The following is a 20,501-nucleotide window of genomic DNA, read 5'->3' as shown; positions in this document are numbered from 1 at the left end:
CATTTAATTGAGAATTTTACAGCTACATCATGTGAAACACTGCAGGCAGAGGTCATACTCCCTGTTTTGAATGGCTGCAGCTGTAAATGACAATATCCTTCAACTCTCATCAATTACTGATTCAAAAGAATTATCTGTCCTCCTTGATCTTGCCAATCCTGCCATCAACCATCACCCCAAGTCCCTCCCACCCCTCACTGTGATGCTGAGGTGTCACCCACTGCATTCAGGTCCTAATCCAAGTGGTGTATCGTGTGGTGGGTTCCACAATGCAATATCAGCACATTCTCCCAACCTTGATCTTGGGGCAGCCAAAAATCTGAATTTCTTAATATATAAGGATTTTCACCTATACCCTTTAAATTGTTCTAAAAATCCATAATGGCGGACCTATTGGTATTGGAATGATCAAGTTTAGATAGGTTTCCTTTGTTAGCTACATAAAAACATTGATTAGGGATCAAGCAATTTTACACATTGGAGTTATTCTTGTTTTTGCCAATGACATATTCCTATAAATAAAACTAGTTCATTCTGCATATATTTGTAGATACTAATTAACTCCTTGAACAATACAGTGATATCGAAAAAGCATTTGCTAAAGAATGAGAACTCATGTTTCACTTTACAGGTGTAGTTCTAGTAGGATTTTGAGGCAGGATTTAGCAATGACAAGTGCCTTATGTATAACACCATGTATAGAATTCACATTAAAATATGGCGTACGTACACACAAAAAAAATCAGATGCATAAAACTGTGTAGACAAAGTTCCACGCACTTTACATTTGTAAACCCCGATCAAAGTGAATTTTAATGCATATGCCTGTGCCTACAGCCCCACCACGACTCCTCCCAGAATTACGCATATCTGAATATGCAAATCAATATAAATATCCGGGTCATTGGCTTGCCCCATTAGGTACTTTTGTTTCCTGGTCTTCAAACCATTCTAGGATCCTTTCAGAAGACCTTAATCAGAGAATGACACACACATATTTGTGATATTCATTAAAACAAATAATTTGTAGTCAGGGCAAGTACAGCATAAAACAGTAATGCAAGTAAAGCAGGGCATCTCAGAAAAGTAAAAAAAAATGGTTTAGTATGCATTGGAGTACCTAAAGCTCAATAATTTTTATATCAGTCTTTCAATTTAGCTGGTCGCCAGCATAAACACTTACCAAGTGGGAAGATCAGCAGCTTGACAGGAATGTTACAAGGGAGGGAAGACATGGGAGATTGATTAGCTATTAAGGCATGGATATCAATGACTTGCTGGTTGACAGACTGTGCAGACAATGGATACGTAGGATTTATTTATTTGAATACATACTCAGCATTTATTAATATAGCTGAAATAAACCTCAATAGTATTTATAAGTTACAGGGAGCCTTGGCAGAGGACAATATGACTGAAAGAGATGCAGTGGCAGTCATGGCTGTCATAAGTGAGCACAGCTATTAACTAAGTACCTGCATATTTTTGCAATGAAGCTGAAATTCTGATAAATTTGCTGACTATTTATAAAATTCAACCTCAAAAATACAAAATGGTTTACTTTTTTCTGCCCAGTTATACTGATTGAAACATGGCTCTCAGAAACCTCACAACTATGATTCGATGTGATCATGATTGAACACAGATGTAAAAATGATTACATTTAACACAAGACTTTATGTGTACATTGTACAATATAACAACATATATAAATAAAAGAGAGGTTTGAAGTGTATCTTACCAATTTTATTTTATCTTGCCATGGAAAGATTAGATTATATTTATTTTTCTCTAGTTTATTCCAACACATTGAGGTGGAGATAATTGCCCATCCAGATGTATAATTCTCACAATACCCACACCAAAACAAGAGGAAAAGGACTGTTTTGTACTGCACAGAGGAGAGGCTTGTAGAACATTAGAGACACCAATGTCTCTTTGACGTGTTTTTTTAACTTTAGTGCATTGCTTTACTTCTTATACTGGTATGTATTTTATGAATTTCCTACCAAACTCTGTTGACCTTACAGTAGTTTCACAAATCTAGATTTAAACTTGTGGTAAAAAGGCACAAAGGAATTGTTTTATCAGTATTCCTCTGTGAATCTTAAATATAAAATACCACTTCTTTACTGACAACAAGTAACCTCAAGCACAACAACCCAAGTTCACTTTTTAACTTCAGTCTTTAAACTGTTGGGCTAGCCACCTGTACCAAGAGTTATCAACCATGTTCAGCAATGGCTTGACTGGAAAGATACATCAGGCTTAATGACTTAAACACTGACTGGCTGTTCAACCAAACAGGACGAGGTAGATATTGATATCATGTCATGTAGAAGGGTAGACTATGTTTGCAAATTTTTTAAATACCGTAACTGGTGCTGGCTACTTATTCAAATATGAATGAATATTAATGAGGGCGGCACGGTGGCGCAGTAGTAGCCATGCTGCCTCACAGTAAGGAGACCTTGGTTCGCTTCCTGGGTCCTCCCTACATGGAGTTTGCATGTTCTACCCGTGTCTCCGTGGGTTTCCTCCGGGTGCTTCAGTTTCCTCCAACAGTCCAAAGACATGCAGGTTAGGTGCATTCGCGATCCAAAATTGTACCTATTGTGTGCTTGGTGTGTTTGTGAGTGTGTGCCCTGCAGTGGGCTGGCGCCCTGCCCGGGACTTGTTCCTGCCTTGCGCCCTGTGTTGGCTGGGATTGGCTTCAGCAGACCCCCGTGACCCAGTGTTAGGATGTAGCGGGTTGGATAATGGATGGATGACAAAAAAGGATAATGGCTAAAAAGAATTAACAATAGCTGGCTAAACGAAGAAACAACAAATTTAACAAAAAAAACTGACATTAAAAAATATGAGAACAAAACAAAGCTAGATAACAGTATAATAAACAAATGTTCACCTGCCAAGGATGGGCATAACTTTGGCTTAAGTGTGACATTAAAAACTAAGTAAAATGCAAAAACAAAGGGCTTAAGATGACAATAACAAACCTGTTACGAAACAAACGGGTAAAATCAGAGATAGACAACTGTCTGAAACAGTTAAATAAATTAGCAAATTAAATGGGATATTAAATATTCAATGCTATTTCAATTTCAGTCTAAGGTGTTTGCAAACTGTACCAAGAGATATAAACCAGGAAAAGAACAAGATATACACAAATGATACAAAAGACTTAAAGCCTAAAAGATTAATTAGCACTAAAGCATAGAGGTTGATAGGCTGTGAGTCCTTAGACAGTGGAATTAGGGCCATAAGCTGATTAATCAAAATAAAAACAATTCACACTGATGAAATTATTCAATCAATAAGCAACACAACAACAGTAACGTTTCAACCAGCATGAACAGTTAATATTCAGTAATTTTATTTAACTAGGTACAACAAAACAACATCAGATTCCCTTTCCCCTAGTTAATTAGATTCAGGTTCCCCTAGTGAATCGCTAGTCAAACAAGTGGGCTCTTCTGAGTTCATGAACAAGTATCCCTCTCACAGATGTATAATGCTTACAACTCCCACAACCAGAGAAGAACATTGGTGGGAATACAGAAGGAAAGAAAGGGAAGCTCGTCAAACATTAGAACACTTGCTGATATGTGTTTGAGGTTCCATTGTTATTTTATGAAGAGCTTCATTTTCTCTTCCCTATTTTTTTTTTGTTTTGAATTAACTATCATTATATCTCTACTGCACAGGAGTATCACAAAACAAGATTTTGACTATTGGTGAAAAGATATGAGGTAACTGTGTAATCAGTGACCCCTTGTGATGCCTAATTCTGTAATTTCCCTGCTTCAGTGAGAACGAAATTCCTCAAGAACACTTCTTAACTTTAACAAGCATTCCATCCAGGAATAGTGTCAGTCCCAGCAGTAAAAAGTGATCTACGTATGACATTAAAATTTGTTAAACCGCAAAAAGAAAGGTCTTAAGCAGAGAATATTGCATGTACTGTAACAGTTACACTCATATAAAGAGGAGAAACAGAAAATAGGATAAAAGTAATCATGGGACAAATCAGAGACATGCAAAAAGCCAGGATGTCTGAAATTGCTGAAATAATTAGACACGTTAATCATGGCACATCTGAAGCACAATTTTTTGCGTTCAATCATTTGTAGGTTCAGATTTTTCAGTGTTGTTCAGAGAAGCTGTAGGATGATTTTTCAACCAGGAAGGACAGTATATTGACGAGAAAAATTCAAAGACATTGATGCCTTGGACGTTGTTGAAGTATAACGGGAAACAGGAAGAGATAGTTATCCATTGTTTCTTTGCTTGCAGACAGTCGAGATCAGTTTACTAGTGACAGAGAAAAACAATTTAAAAATAAAAATTCAGAGTAAAAAAATATCAGAATCAATAAGCAATGCGATATCACTAAAATGTTGAAGTTTCCCACCCCATGAATGGTTAACTTCTATTTCAGAAACTTACATTGTGCAGTTTATAGTATACTGTAATTAGAAGTTTTATCTGTGTTTTCTGCTGTATTGTTTATTTTAACCCATCCTTTAATTTGTTTCCTGTAACAGAGCCTGGTGTGGTGTACAATTTGACGATCAGTAATATCTCCAGTAGCTCACTTTTCCTCAGCTGGACACCACCAAATGGCAATGTTGGAAGGTACACAGTTGAGGTTAGTGGATCCACAGTGATGAATGTGACCACGACTTCGGCATTTGCTAATCTAACTGGACTAATACCTGACAGCATATATACCCTCCAAGTTGTGGCCTTGGCTGTGGACAATATGACTGAAGGAGATGCAGTGGCAATCACGGGAATCACAAGTGAGCACACCTATCATCTGCTACCTGTAGATTTTTTGGTTGAATTTGTAATTTCCAAAAAACGGTGATAATCATCCCAGTCACTTTTTACAACTGAACCACACAAATCAAAGATGGATTATTTGTCCTGCCCCCTTGTTTTCACTGATATAGAGTCCTTCGATCCAAACGACACTGACAAGATGCGAGCATGATGGAAAACTGATGAAAAATGGCTACAGTTAATGGAAGATTTTTCCGTATTTTTGTCTAGATTTTAAATTAAATGTAAACAAACTAGAAGTTTGAAATTAGCACTTTAAAAAAGAAATCAAACCTTAAATGTTTTCTCACTTCACTTAGTAATGCACTGCTCTTTCAATCTATTTGCAATAATAAAAAGGACTCTTAACCATGCATTTTCAGTTATTGCCCGATTATTTGCAAGTTTGCTATTTTAAAAAAGCAGAGGTTTAGTAGGTAAGCCTGGCGTGACATTACAAAGTTTTGCTAACCTTTATAGCAATGGTCTTATTGTACACTAGCAAAATACCCGCGCTTCGCAGCGGAAAAGTAGTGTGTTAAAGAGGTTATGTAAACATATATATACTGTACATTTACATATATATACATATCTATATATACACATATCTACATATACATATATATACATACATATACACATCCACATATACATATATATACATATACAAATTTACACATCTACATATATATATATACAGATGTACATATATATACATATAAATATATACATATCTACATATATATACACATATATATATATATATATATACATATGCACATATATATATATATAAATAAAGACATACATATATACATACATACATATATTCACATATATATATATATATAGCAAAATACCCGCGCTTCACAGCGGAGACGTAGTGTGTTAAAGAAGTTATGTAAACATATATATACATATATATATACACATATCAACATATATATACACATACATATACATAAACACACACATATACATCCATCCATCCTCTTCATATATACATATATACATACATATATAGTGCGTTGTAACACGGGCTGTGATTGTTACATGGGAGGGAGACAACAAATCACAGCTTCCCGCTTTCTAATCGGGCCTGTGATTGGTGCTTTGACTGATGCCCAGATCCCACAGTATCTCCCCTTTGGAGAGGCGTTAGGCAAGTGTAATTGAATAGCGGTGCTGCAAGTTTAGCTTTACACCTGTTTTTAAGGCTTATTGACTGAAAGGGGCTTTCATGAAAAAACTTAGGGCTTTGCTACAGGATACACCCTCCACAAGTTAAGGAAGTAAAAATAAAGGTATATATTTCTTTTTTATTTAAACCTTTTAAGTTTGTATGCGGGCGGCATGGTGGCGCAGTGAAAGGTGCCAGTTAGGAGACCCGGGTTTGCTTCCCTGCGTGGAGTTTGAATGTTCTCCCCGTGTCTGTCTGGGTTTCCTCCGGGTACTCTGGTTTCCTCCCACAGTCCAAAGACATGCAGGTTAGGTGCATTGGCGATTCTAAATTGTTCCTGGTGTGTGGATGTGTGCGCCCTGCGGTGGGCTGGCACCTTGCCCGGGGTTTGTTTCCTGCCTTGTGCCCTGTGTTGGCAGGGATTGGCTCCTGTATTTAGGATATAGCGGGTTGGATAATGGATGGATGGACATCTGTATGCATAGCCCTATTTGCCCGTTTTCGTTTTTTTTCTTTCTTCAGTAATATTTCAGCAAACCCGGAGCTTGTCAGTTCAAATCCTGGTACTGACACCACTGTGTGACCCTGAGGAAGTCACTTCACCTGCCTCTGCTGCAAAAAACAAAAGTAATGTAACAAATTGTACCTCAGATGTTGCAAGTTGCTGGAATAAAGGCATAAGTAAAATAGATAAATATGTATTATACACATAGGAACTATTCATTTATTTTTAGTTAAGTCATCTGCAGCAAACCTTTATAAATGAGGGTTTCTCCTTTTTTTGCAAACTGTTTCTTCTTCATTGACGTTTTCTCTTGGAGAGCTTTTTTCATTTCATTGAAAATTAAAGCAGCAGCTGCCAAAATATGTAGCTTTCTTATTAATTTTTCAACATTGTGTAAAATAAATTTATAAAGTAACATAAAAGGTTTAAATACTGGTTATCCTTTTACACTAAAATATTACTAAAGAGATACAAAAAAAGTAAAATGCATATGTTCTTTTTCTTTAAGGAGATTAAATATTACTGAAGAAAGAAAAAAAAAAACTAAAACAGCCAAATGGGGCTATGCATATGAACTTAAAAGGTTTAAATAAAACAGAAATATATACTTTTATTTTTACTTCCTTAACTTGTGGAGGGTGTATCCTGTAGCAAAGCCCTAACTTTTTTCGTGAAACCCCGTTTCAGTCAATAAGTCTTAAAAACAGGTGTAAAGATATTGACAATAAGCTACGCAAACCCACCAAGACATGGAATCGTTTAAATCAAGTATCATTATATCTTCCTTTCTTAAAGAGAAGTAAGGCAGTACTTATAAGCTTACATATATATATATATAGACATACATACATATATATATATATATCTATATCTATATATATCTATATCTATATATGTACATCTATATCTCTATATACATCTATATATATATATATCTATATCCATCTATATATATATCTATATATATATATATATATATATATATATCTATATACAGTATATATATATATATATATATATATATATATATATATATATACATATATAGATCTATATATGTATATATATATATCTTTATCTAAATCCCCGCAAAGTACTGCTTTTAAATTTTTATTAAGAAGAAAAGCTTTTTAAATTGAGGGAAAATATCCCAATAACAATTTGTTAAGGATCTGTTTTCTTGTGAAGCAGCCTTAACACAGCTTTACCGCTGTTTTATAAACGAACGCCATATAAGGTCTTCCTTTTTCCTTGCTTCGCCAACGGAAGCAGCCTTTTTATTAAATCCAAGGTTCTTCGCTTTTTTTTTGTTCGTTTAGATAGATAGATAGTTTATTACGATTGTTATAGTTCTGTTTGTATACCACGTTGTCAGTTCAGCACTCCGGTTGTAATATGACCAAGCCGTGCAAGCACACTCTTGAGAATGCAACATATCGTTGTACAGGAGAAAAGCAATCTTGCCTCAAATCAATGGCAACCTTTTGTAGGTCTATGAACTTAATTTAAACTTTAGGTTTACACGGTGCTTTCTGTCCGAAGTACCTGCACTCATGAATATGTCTGTATGCGTCAGTCGCTCAAATCCACGCGCTTCGCACCGGCGAAGTACTGCTTTTAAATTTTTATTAAGAAGAAAAGAAAACCTTTTTAAATTGAGGGAAAATATACCAATAAGTTTGTTAAGGGTCTGTTTTTTTGTGAAGCTGCCTTCACTCGAGTGACTACTTTGAGCTGACTCGCTGGCCAACCATAAGCATTACCTGGTAGGTAATTACCCATACAATCAGATTGTGAATCAGACTACGAATGCCGTGAATGTAATTACCCCGATCTACATGCTGTCAAATAAACGAACCACACGCAGTGGCGCAATTTTAGGGGCTTCGCCTCTAGCGCTGACGTCCGAGGTTCGATTCCTGTAAGGGAGTGAAGTGAGTGGGTGGTAACCTACCAGGTAACGCTTATGGTTGGCCAGCAAGTCAGGTAACATCAGCCACGGTGCCTTCAGTTGTGAGAAGCAGATCATAGAATGGTTGAAAATAGTTTACTGTCAAATAATGCAAAGAGTACGCGACACGTGTTTCCCCCTTATTCTTGGCTCATCAGGTGTACACACTCACTGGACTCGCTTACGGTAATCGAACCTCGGACGTCAGCGCTAGAGGGGCTTCGCAGCGGTGAAGTATTGCTTTTAAATTTTAATTAAGAAGAAAAGAAAACCTATTTAAATTAAGTCTTAAAAAGAGGTGTAAAGATATTGACAAAAAGATACGCTAACCCAGCAAGACATGCAATCGTTTAAATCAAGGCGCAAGTCGAAAAACACCATCCCATAATATTAGTTAACGATTAACACATTTCTATATGTATTGTAAGCATACAATACAACTGATAATATGTTGCGCTTATTTATCTGGTGTACCGACATTTTTGCACGTTTAATGGCTGAAATCTAACGTGTTTTGTGCCCTTCAGAATGAAAACAGTTTGCATTTACCTTTTTGATAAAAGGCGAGCTTTTAAGCCTGAGAAATCACCCCGTAAATGCACAAGTTTAATTGCACATGTGTTAATAAGTATGCTTACACAGTATTAAAAGACACTCAACAATTACACAGTATTAAAAGACACTCAACAATTAAAGTCATTTACCTTCATTCCCGCGTTTGACTCGTGCTGTAAATCTCTTCCTTGTTTTCAGTTCACGTAATTAAGTAGGAGGCGTAATACGTGATGACGCGATACATGACTCCGCCTCCTCCATTAGAGTATATGGACAAAAAACAGGTTCAAGTTATGACCATTATGCGTTGAATTTCGAAATGAAACCTGCCTAACTTTTGTAAGTAAGTTGTAAGGAATGAGCCTGCCAAATTTCAGCCTTCCACCTACAAAGGAAGTGGGAGAATTAGTGATGAGTGAGTCAGTCAGTCAGTGAGTCAGTAAGGGCTTTACCTTTTATTAGTATAGATAATCGAAAGATAATCACTCCAGTTTCTAGAATGTTATAGTGCTTCCTCATTGCCTTTCCAATATGAAAACTGAAGTGAATGCAGAGGCTCAATTGTACTGATATCAACATCTCCAACAACTTTATTGAACTCCAGAGATAAATATGACATCAGAATCCCTTTCCCCTAGTTAATTAGATTCAGGTTCCCCTAGTGAATAGCTAGTCAAACAAGTGGGCTCTTCTGAGTTCATGAACAAGTATCCCTCTCACAGATGTATAATGCTTACAACTCCCACAACCAGAGAAGAACAATGGTGGGAATACAGAAGGAAAGAAAGGGAAGCTCGTCAAACATTAGAACACTTGCTGATATGTGTTTGAGGTTCCGTTCTGATTTTTTGAAGAGCATCAATTTCTATTCCCTATTTTTTAATTTTTTGCATTGAATTAACTATCATTATATCTCTACCGCACAGGAGTATCACAAAACAAGATTTTGACTATTGGTGAAAAGATATGAGGTAATTGTGTAATCAGTGATCCCTTGTGATACCTAATTCTGTAATTTCCCTGCTTCAGTGAGAATGAAATCCCTCAAGAACACTTCTTAACTTTAACAAGCATTCCATCCAGGAATAGTGTCAGTCCCAGCAGTAAAAACTGATCTACGTATGATAATAAAATTTTTTAAACCGCAAAAAGAAAGATCTGAAGCAGAGAATATTGCATGTAACAGTTACACTCATATAAAGAGGAGAAACAGAAAATAGGATCAGAGGAATCATAGGACAAATCAGAGACATGCAAAAAGCCAGGATGTCTGAAATTGTTGAAATAATTAGATGTGTTATTCATGGCACATCTGAAGCACAATTTTGCGCGTTCAATCATTTGTAGGTTCAGATTTTTCAGTGTTGTTCAGAGAAGCTGTAGGATGATTTTTCACCCAGGAAGGACAGTATATTGACGAGAAAAATTCAAAGACGTTGATGCCTTGGACGTTGTTGAAGTATAACGGGAAACGGGAAGAGATAGTTATCCATTGTTTCTTTGCTTGCAGACAGTCGAGATCAGTTTACTAGTGACCGAAAAAAACAATTCAAAAATAAAAATTCAGTGTAAAAAAATATCACAATCAATAAGCAATGTGATATCACTAAAATGTTGAAGTTTCCCACCCCATGAATGGTTAACTTCTATTTCAGAAACTTAAATTGTGCATTTTATAGTATATTGTAATTAGAAGTTTTATCTGTGTTTTCTTCTGTATTGTTTAAATTAACCCATCCTTTAATTTGTTTCCTGTAACAGAGCCTGATGTGGTGTACAATTTGACGATCAGTAATATCTCCACTAGCTCACTTTTTCTCAGCTGGACACCACCAAATGGCAACGTTGGAAGCTACAGAGTTGACGTTAGTGGATCCACAGTGATGAATGTGACCACGACTTCGGCATTTGCTAATCTAACTGGACTAATACCTGGAAGCAGGTATACCCTCCAAGTTGTGGCCTTGGCTGTGGACAATATGACTGAAGGAGACGCAGTGGCAATCACGGGAATCACAAGTGAGCACACCTATCATCTGCTACCTGTAGATTTTTCGGTTGAATCTGTAATTTCCAAAAAACGGTGATAATCTTCCCAGTCACTTTTTACAATTGAACCACACGAATCAAAGATGGATTATTTGTCCTGCCCCCTTGTTTTCAGTGATATACAGTCTTTCGATCCAAACGACACTGATAAGATGCGAACATGACCGAACACTGATGAAAAATGGCTACAGTTAATGGAAGATTTTTCCGTGTTTTTGTCTAGATTTTAAATAAATGTAAACAAACTAGAAGTTTGAAATTAGCACTTTAAAAAAGAAATCAGACCTTAAATGTTTTCTCACTTTACTTAGTAACGCACTGCTCTTTCAATCTATTTGCAATAATAAAAAGGACTCTTAACCATGCATTTTCAGTTATTCCCCGATTCTTTGCAAGTTTGCTATTTTAAAAAAGCAGAGGTTTAGTAGGTAAGCCTGGCGTGACATTACAAAGTTTTGCTAACCTTTATAGCAATGGTCTTATTGTACGTAATCGAAAGAAAATCACTCCAGTTTCTAGAATGTTATAGTGCTTCCTCAATGCCTTTTCATTATGAATTTTGAAGTGAATACAGAGACTCAATTGTACTGATATCAACATCTCCAACAACTTTATTGAACTCCACAGTTAAATATGACATCAGAATCCCTTTCCCCTAGTTAATTAGATTCAGGTTCCCCTAGTGAATCGCTAGTCAAACAAATGGGCTCTTCTGAGTTCATGAACAAGTATCCCTCTCACAGATGTATAATGCTTACAACTTCCACAACCAGAGAAAAACAATGGTGGGAATACAGAAGGAAAGAAAGGGAAGCTCGTCAAACATTAGAACACTTGCTGATATGTGTTTGAGGTTCCGTTCTGATTTTTCGAAGAGCGTCAATTTCTATTCCCTATTTTTTTTTTTTTTGTTTTGAATTAACTATCATTACATCTCTACCGCACAGGAGTATCACAAAACAAGATTTTGACTATTGGTGAAAAGATATGAGGTAACTGTGTAATCAGTGACCCCTTGTGATGCCTAATTCTGTAATTTCCCTGCTTCAGTGAGAACGAAATTCCTCAAGAACACTTCTTAACTTTAACAAGCATTACATCCAGGAATATTGTCAGTCCCAGCAGTAAAAAGTGATCTACGTATGACAATAAAATTTTTTAAACCGCAAAAAGAAAGGTCTTAAGCAGAGAATATTGCATGTAACAGTTACACTCATATAAAGAGGAGAAACAGAAAATAGGATCAGAGGAATCATAGGACAAATCAGAGACATGCAAAAAGCCAGGATGTCTGAAATTGTTGAAATAATTAGACGCGTTATTCATGGCACATCTGAAGCACAATTTTACGCGTTCAATCATTTGTAGGTTCAGATTTTTCAGTGTTGTTCAGAGAAGCTGTAGGATGATTTTTCAACCAGGAAGGACAGTATATTGACGAGAAAAATTCAAAGACGTTGATGCCTTGGACGTTGTTGAAGTATAACGGGAAGAGATAGTTATCCATTGTTTCTTTGCTTGCAAACAGTCGAGATCAGTTTACTAGTGACCGAGAAAAACAATTCAAAAAGAAAAATTCAGTGTAAAAAAATATCAGAATCGATAAGCAATGTGATATCACTAAAATGTTGAAGTTTCCCACCCCATGAATGGTTAACTTCTATTTCAGAAACTTACATTGTGCAGTTTATAGTATATTGTAATTTGAAGTTTTATCTGTGTTTTCTTCTATATTGTTTAAATTAACCCATCCTTTAATTTGTTTCCTGTAACAGAGCCTGATGTGGTGTACAATTTGACGATCAGTAATATCTCCACTAGCTCACTTTTTCTCAGCTGGACACCACCAAATGGCAACGTTGGAAGCTACAGAGTTGACGTTAGTGGATCCACAGTGATGAATGTGACCACGACTTCGGCATTTGCTAATCTAACTGGACTAATACCTGGAAGCATGTATACCCTCCAAGTTGTGGCCTTGGCTGTGGACAATATGACTGAAGGAGACGCAGTGGCAATCATGGGAATCACAAGTGAGCACACCTATCATCTGCTACCTGTAGATTTTTCGGTTGAATCTATAATTTCCAAAAAACGGTGATAATCTTCCCAGTCACTTTTAACAATTGAACCACACGAATCAAAGATGGATTATTTGTCCTGCCCCCTTGTTTTCAGTGAAATACAGTCTTTCGATCCAAATGACACTCATAAGATGTGAACATGACGGAACACTGATGAAAAATGGCTACAGATAATGGAAGATTTTTACGTGTTTTTGTCTAGATTTTAAATAAATGTAAACAAACTAGAAGTCTGAAATTAGCACTTTAAAAAGGAAATCAAACCTTAAATGTTTTCTCACTTCACTTAGTAACGCACTGCTCTTTCAATCTATTTGCAATAATAAAAAGGACTCTTAACCATGCATTTTCAGTTATTCCCCGATTCTTTGCAAGTTTGCTATTTTAAAAAAGCAGAGGTTTAGTAGGTAAGCCTGGCGTGACATTACAAAGTTTTGCTAACCTTTATAGCAATGGTCTTATTGTACGTAATCGAAAGAAAATCATTCCAGTTTCTAGAATGTTATAGTGCTTCCTCAATGCCTTTCCATTATGAATTTTGAAGTGAATGCAGAGACTCAATTGTACTGATATCAACATCTCCAACAACTTTATTGAACTCCACAGTTAAATATGACATCAGAATCCCTTTCCCCTAGTTAATTAGATTCAGGTTCCCCTAGTGAATCGCTAGTCAAACAAATGGGCTCTTCTGAGTTCATGAACAAGTATCCCTCTCACAGATGTATAATGCTTACAACTCCCACAACCAGAGAAAAACAATGGTGGGAATACAGAAGGAAAGAAAGGGAAGCTCGTCAAACATTAGAACACTTGCTGATATGTGTTTGAGGTTCCGTTCTGATTTTTCGAAGAGCGTCAATTTCTATTCCCTATTTTTTTTTTTTTTTGTTTTGAATTAACTATCATTACATCTCTACCGCACAGGAGTATCACAAAACAAGATTTTGACTATTGGTGAAAAGATATGAGGTAACTGTGTAATCAGTGACCCCTTGTGATGCCTAACTCTGTAATTTCCCTGCTTCAGTGAGAACGAAATTCCTCAAGAACACTTCTTAACTTTAACAAGCATTCCATCCAGGAATAGTGTCAGTCCCAGCAGTAAAAAGTGATCTATGTATGACAATAAAATTTTTTAAACCGCAAAAAGAAAGGTCTTAAGCAGAGAATATTGCATGTAACAGTTACACTCATATAAAGAGGAGAAACAGAAAATAGGATCAGAGGAATCATAGGACAAATCAGAGACATGCAAAAAGCCAGGATGTCTGAAATTGTTGAAATAATTAGACGCGTTATTCATGGCACATCTGAAGCACAATTTTACGCGTTCAATCATTTGTAGGTTCAGATGTTTCAGTGTTGTTCAGAGAAGCTGTAGGATGATTTTTCAACCAGGAAGGACAGTATATTGATGAGAAAAATTCAAAGATGTTGATGCCTTGGACGTTGTTGAAGTATAACGGGAAACGGGAAGAGATAGTTATCCATTGTTTCTTTGCTTGCAGACAGTCGAGATCAGTTTACTAGTGACCGAGAAAAACAATTCAAAAAGAAAAATTCAGTGTAAAAAAATATCAGAATCGATAAGCAATGTGATATCACTAAAATGTTGAAGTTTCCCACCCCATGAATGGTTAACTTCTATTTCAGAAACTTACATTGTGCAGTTTATAGTATATTGTAATTTGAAGTTTTATCTGTGTTTTCTTCTATATTGTTTAAATTAACCCATCCTTTAATTTGTTTCCTGTAACAGAGCCTGATGTGGTGTACAATTTGACGATCAGTAATATCTCCACTAGCTCACTTTTTCTCAGCTGGACACCACCAAATGGCAACGTTGGAAGCTACAGAGTTGACGTTAGTGGATCCACAGTGATGAATGTGACCACGACTTCGGCATTTGCTAATCTAACTGGACTAATACCTGGAAGCATGTATACCCTCCAAGTTGTGGCCTTGGCTGTGGACAATATGACTGAAGGAGACGCAGTGGCAATCACGGGAATCACAAGTGAGCACACCTATCATCTGCTACCTGTAGATTTTTCGGTTGAATAAGTAATTTCCAAAAAACGGTGATAATCCTCCCAGTCACTTTTTACAATTGAACCACACGAATCAAAGATGGATTATTTGTCCTGCCCCCTTGTTTTCAGTGATATACAGTCTTTCGATCCAAACGACACTGATAAGATGCGAACATGACGGAACACTGATGAAAAATGGCTACAGTTAATGGAAGATTTTTCCGTGTTTTTGTCTAGATTTTAAATAAATGTAAACAAACTAGAAGTTTGAAATTAGCACTTTAAAAAAGAAATCAGACCTTAAATGTTTTCTCACTTTACTTAGTAACGCACTGCTCTTTCAATCTATTTGCAATAATAAAAAGGACTCTTAACCATGCATTTTCAGTTATTCCCCGATTCTTTGCAAGTTTGCTATTTTAAAAAAGCAGAGGTTTAGTAGGTAAGCCTGGCGTGACATTACAATGTTTTGCTAACCTTTATAGCAATGGTCTTATTGTACGTAATCGAAAGAAAATCACTCCAGTTTCTAGAATGTTATAGTGCTTCCTCAATGCCTTTTCATTATGAATTTTGAAGTGAATGCAGAGACTCAATTGTACTGATATCAACATCTCCAACAACTTTATTGAACTCCACAGTTAAATATGACATCAGAATCCCTTTCCCCTAGTTAATTAGATTCAGGTTCCCCTAGTGAATCACTAGTCAAACAAATGGGCTCTTCTGAGTTCATGAACAAGTATCCCTCTCACAGATGTATAATGCTTACAACTTCCACAACCAGAGAAAAACAATGGTGGGAATACAGAAGGAAAGAAAGGGAAGCTCGTTAAACATTAGAACACTTGCTGATATGTGTTTGAGGTTCCGTTCTGATTTTTCGAAGAGCGTCAATTTCTATTCCCTATTTTTTTTTTTTTTTGTTTTGAATTAACTATCATTACATCTCTACCGCACAGGAGTATCACAAAACAAGATTTTGACTATTGGTGAAAAGATATGAGGTAACTGTGTAATCAGTGACCCCTTGTGATGCCTAATTCTGTAATTTCCCTGCTTCAGGGAGAACAAAATTCCTCAAGAACACTTCTTAACTTTAACAAGCATTCCATCCAGGAATAGTGTCAGTCCCAGCAGTAAAAAGTGATCTACGTATGACAATAAAATTTTTTAAACCGCAAAAAGAAAGGTCTTAAGCAGAGAATATTGCATGTAACAGTTACACTCATATAAAGAGGAGAAACAGAAAATAGGATCAGAGGAATCATAGGACAAATCAGAGACATGCAAAAAGCCAGGATGTCTGAAATTGTTGAAATAATTAGACGCGTTATTCATGGCACATCTGAAGCACAATTTTACGCGTTCAATCATTTGTAGGTTCAGATTTTTCAGTGTTGTTCAGAGAAGCTGTAGGATGATTTTTCAACCAGGAAGGACAGTATATTGACGAGAAAAATTCAAAGACGTTGATGCCTTGGGCGTTGTTGAAGTATAACGGGAAACGAGAAGAGATAGTTATCCATTGTTTCTTTGCTTGCAGACAGTCGAGATCAGTTTACTAGTGACCGAGAAAAACAATTCAAAAAGAAAAATTCAGTGTAAAAAAATATCAGAATCGATAAGCAATGTGATATCACTAAAATGTTGAAGTTTCCCACCCCATGAATGGTTAACTTCTATTTCAGAAACTTACATTGTGCAGTTTATAGTATATTGTAATTTGAAGTTTTATCTGTGTTTTCTTCTATATTGTTTAAATTAACCCATCCTTTAATTTGTTTCCTGTAACAGAGCCTGATGTGGTGTACAATTTGACGATCAGTAATATCTCCACTAGCTCACTTTTTCTCAGCTGGACACCACCAAATGGCAACGTTGGAAGCTACAGAGTTGACGTTAGTGGATCCACAGTGATGAATGTGACCACGACTTCGGCATTTGCTAATCTAACTGGACTAATACCTGGAAGCATGTATACCCTCCAAGTTGTGGCCTTGGCTGTGGACAATATGACTGAAGGAGACGCAGTGGCAATCACGGGAATCACAAGTGAGCACACCTATCATCTGCTACCTGTAGATTTTTCGGTTGAATCTGTAATTTCCAAAAAACGGTGATAATCTTCCCAGTCACTTTTTACAATTGAACCACACGAATCAAAGATGGATTATTTGTCCTGCCCCCTTGTTTTCAGTGATATACAGTCTTTCGATCCAAACGACACTGATAAGATGCGAACATGACGGAACACTGATGAAAAATGGCTACAGATAATGGAAGATTTTTCCGTGTTTTTGTCTAGATTTTAAATAAATGTAAACAAACTAGAAGTCTGAAATTAGCACTTTAAAAAAGAAATCAAACCTTAAATGTTTTCTCACTTCACTTAGTAACGCACTGCTCTTTCAATCTATTTGCAATAATAAAAAGGACTCTTAACCATGCATTTTCAGTTATTCCCCGATTCTTTGCAAGTTTGCTATTTTAAAAAAGCAGAGGTTTAGTAGGTAAGCCTGGCGTGACATTACAAAGTTTTGCTAACCTTTATAGCAATGGTCTTATTGTACGTAATCGAAAGAAAATCACTCCAGTTTCTAGAATGTTATAGTGCTTCCTCAATGCCTTTCCATTATGAATTTTGAAGTGAATGCAGAGACTCAATTGTACTGATATCAACATCTCCAACAACTTTATTGAACTCCACAGTTAAATATGACATCAGAATCCCTTTCCCCTAGTTAATTAGATTCAGGTTCCCCTAGTGAATCGCTAGTCAAACAAATGGGCTCTTCTGAGTTCATGAACAAGTATCCCTCTCACAGATGTATAATGCTTACAACTTCCACAACCAGAGAAAAACAATGGTGGGAATACAGAAGGAAAGAAAGGGAAGCTTGTCAAACATTAGAACACTTGCTGATATGTGTTTGAGGTTCCGTTCTGATTTTTCGAAGAGCGTCAATTTCTATTCCCTATTTTTTTTTTTTTTGTTTTGAATTAACTATCATTACATCTCTACCGCACAGGAGTATCACAAAACAAGATTTTGACTATTGGTGAAAAGATATGAGGTAACTGTGTAATCAGTGACCCCTTGTGATGCCTAATTCTGTAATTTCCCTGCTTCAGTGAGAACGAAATTCCTCAAGAACACTTCTTAACTTTAACAAGCATTCCATCCAGGAATAGTGTCAGTCCCAGCAGTAAAAAGTGATCTACGTATGACAATAAAATTTTTTAAACCGCAAAAAGAAAGGTCTTAAGCAGAGAATATTGCATGTAACAGTTACACTCATATAAAGAGGAGAAACAGAAAATAGGATCAGAGGAATCATAGGACAAATCAGAGACATGCAAAAAGCCAGGATGTCTGAAATTGTTGAAATAATTAGACGCGTTATTCATGGCACATCTGAAGCACAATTTTACGCGTTCAATCATTTGTAGGTTCAGATTTTTCAGTGTTGTTCAGAGAAGCTGTAGGATGATTTTTCAACCAGGAAGGACAGTATATTGACGAGAAAAATTCAAAGACGTTGATGCCTTGGACGTTGTTGAAGTATAACGGGAAACGGGAAGAGATAGTTATCCATTGTTTCTTTGCTTGCAGACAGTCGAGATCAGTTTACTAGTGACCGAGAAAAACAATTCAAAAAGAAAAATTCAGTGTAAAAAAATATCAGAATCGATAAGCAATGTGATATCACTAAAATGTTGAAGTTTCCCACCCCATGAATGGTTAACTTCTATTTCAGAAACTTACATTGTGCAGTTTATAGTATATTGTAATTTGAAGTTTTATCTGTGTTTTCTTCTATATTGTTTAAATTAACCCATCCTTTAATTTGTTTCCTGTAACAGAGCCTGATGTGGTGTACAATTTGACGATCAGTAATATCTCCACTAGCTCACTTTTTCTCAGCTGGACACCACCAAATGGCAACGTTGGAAGCTACAGAGTTGACGTTAGTGGATCCACAGTGATGAATGTGACCACGACTTCGGCATTTGCTAATCTAACTGGACTAATACCTGGAAGCATGTATACCCTCCAAGTTGTGGCCTTGGCTGTGGACAATATGACTGAAGGAGACGCAGTGGCAATCACGGGAATCACAAGTGAGCACACCTATCATCTGCTACCTGTAGATTTTTCGGTTGAATCTGTAATTTCCAAAAAACGGTGATAATCTTCCCAGTCACTTTTTACAATTGAACCACATGAATCAAAGATGGATTATTTGTCCTGCCCCCTTGTTTTCAGTGAAATACAGTCTTTCGATCTAAATGACACTGATAAGATGCGAACATGACGGAACACTGATGAAAAATGGCTACAGATAATGGAAGATTTTTCCGTGTTTTTGTCTAGATTTTAAATAAATATAAACAAACTAGAAGTCTGAAATTAGCACTTTAAAAAAGAAATCAAACCTTAAATGTTTTCTCACTTCACTTAGTAACGCACTGCTCTTTCAATCTATTTGCAATAATAAAAAGGACTCTTAACCATGCATTTTCAGTTATTCCCCGATTCTTTGCAAGTTTGCTATTTTAAAAAAGCAGAGGTTTAGTAGGTAAGCCTGGCGTGACATTACAAAGTTTTGCTAACCTTTATAGCAATGGTCTTATTGTACGTAATCGAAAGAAAATCATTCCAGTTTCCAGAATGTTATAGTGCTTCCTCAATGCCTTTCCATTATGAATTTTGAAGTGAATGCAGAGACTCAATTGTACTGATATCAACATCTCCAACAACTTTATTGAACTCCACAGATAAATATGACATCAGAATCCCTTTCCCCTAGTTAATTAGATTCAGGTTCCCCTAGTGAATCGCTAGTCAAACAAATGGGCTCTTCTGAGTTCATGAACAAGTATCCCTCTCACAGATGTATAATGCTTACAACTCCCACAACCAGAGAAAAACAATGGTGGGAATACAGAAGGAAAGAAAGGGAAGCTCGTCAAACATTAGAACACTTGCTGATATGTGTTTGAGGTTCCGTTCTGATTTTTCGAAGAGCGTCAATTTCTATTCCCTATTTTTTTTTTTTTTTTTTTTTAATTAACTATCATTACATCTCTACCGCACAGGAGTATCACAAAACAAGATTTTGACTATTGGTGAAAAGATATGAGGTAACTGTGTAATCAGTGACCCCTTGTGATGCCTAATTCTGTAATTTCCCTGCTTCAGTGAGAACGAAATTCCTCAAGAACACTTCTTAACTTTAACAAGCATTCCATCCAGGAATAGTGTCAGTCCCAGCAGTAAAAAGTGATCTACGTATGACAATAAAATTTT

The 20,501-nt window shown here is 36.3% G+C and overlaps 2 protein-coding genes across 2 annotated transcripts in view; both read left to right on the top strand.

The window, feature by feature from the left end:
* Positions 1-1,245, top strand: part of LOC127526635 (mucin-2-like) — a 57,794-nt gene extending 56,549 nt beyond the window's left edge. The window contains exon 6 of the mRNA XM_051922561.1: positions 1,160-1,245. Coding sequence (XP_051778521.1) covers positions 1,160-1,245 — 86 coding nt within the window. The remainder of the gene's footprint in view (positions 1-1,159) is intronic.
* Positions 1,246-1,398: 153 nt separating this feature from the next.
* LOC114645459 (receptor-type tyrosine-protein phosphatase eta-like) overlaps positions 1,399-20,501 on the top strand; it is a 104,345-nt gene continuing 85,242 nt past the window's right edge. Inside the window, exons 1-2 of the mRNA XM_051922877.1 lie at positions 1,399-1,450; positions 4,548-4,805. Coding sequence (XP_051778837.1) covers positions 1,411-1,450; positions 4,548-4,805 — 298 coding nt within the window. The 5' untranslated portion in view covers positions 1,399-1,410. The remainder of the gene's footprint in view (positions 1,451-4,547; positions 4,806-20,501) is intronic.

Source organism: Erpetoichthys calabaricus, chromosome 2 (assembly GCF_900747795.2).
Source record: "Erpetoichthys calabaricus chromosome 2, fErpCal1.3, whole genome shotgun sequence".
NCBI classification, from domain to species: Eukaryota; Metazoa; Chordata; class Cladistia; order Polypteriformes; family Polypteridae; genus Erpetoichthys; species Erpetoichthys calabaricus.
Note: the sequence above shows the minus strand (reverse complement) of the source record. Positions and strands in the feature narration are given on the sequence as shown.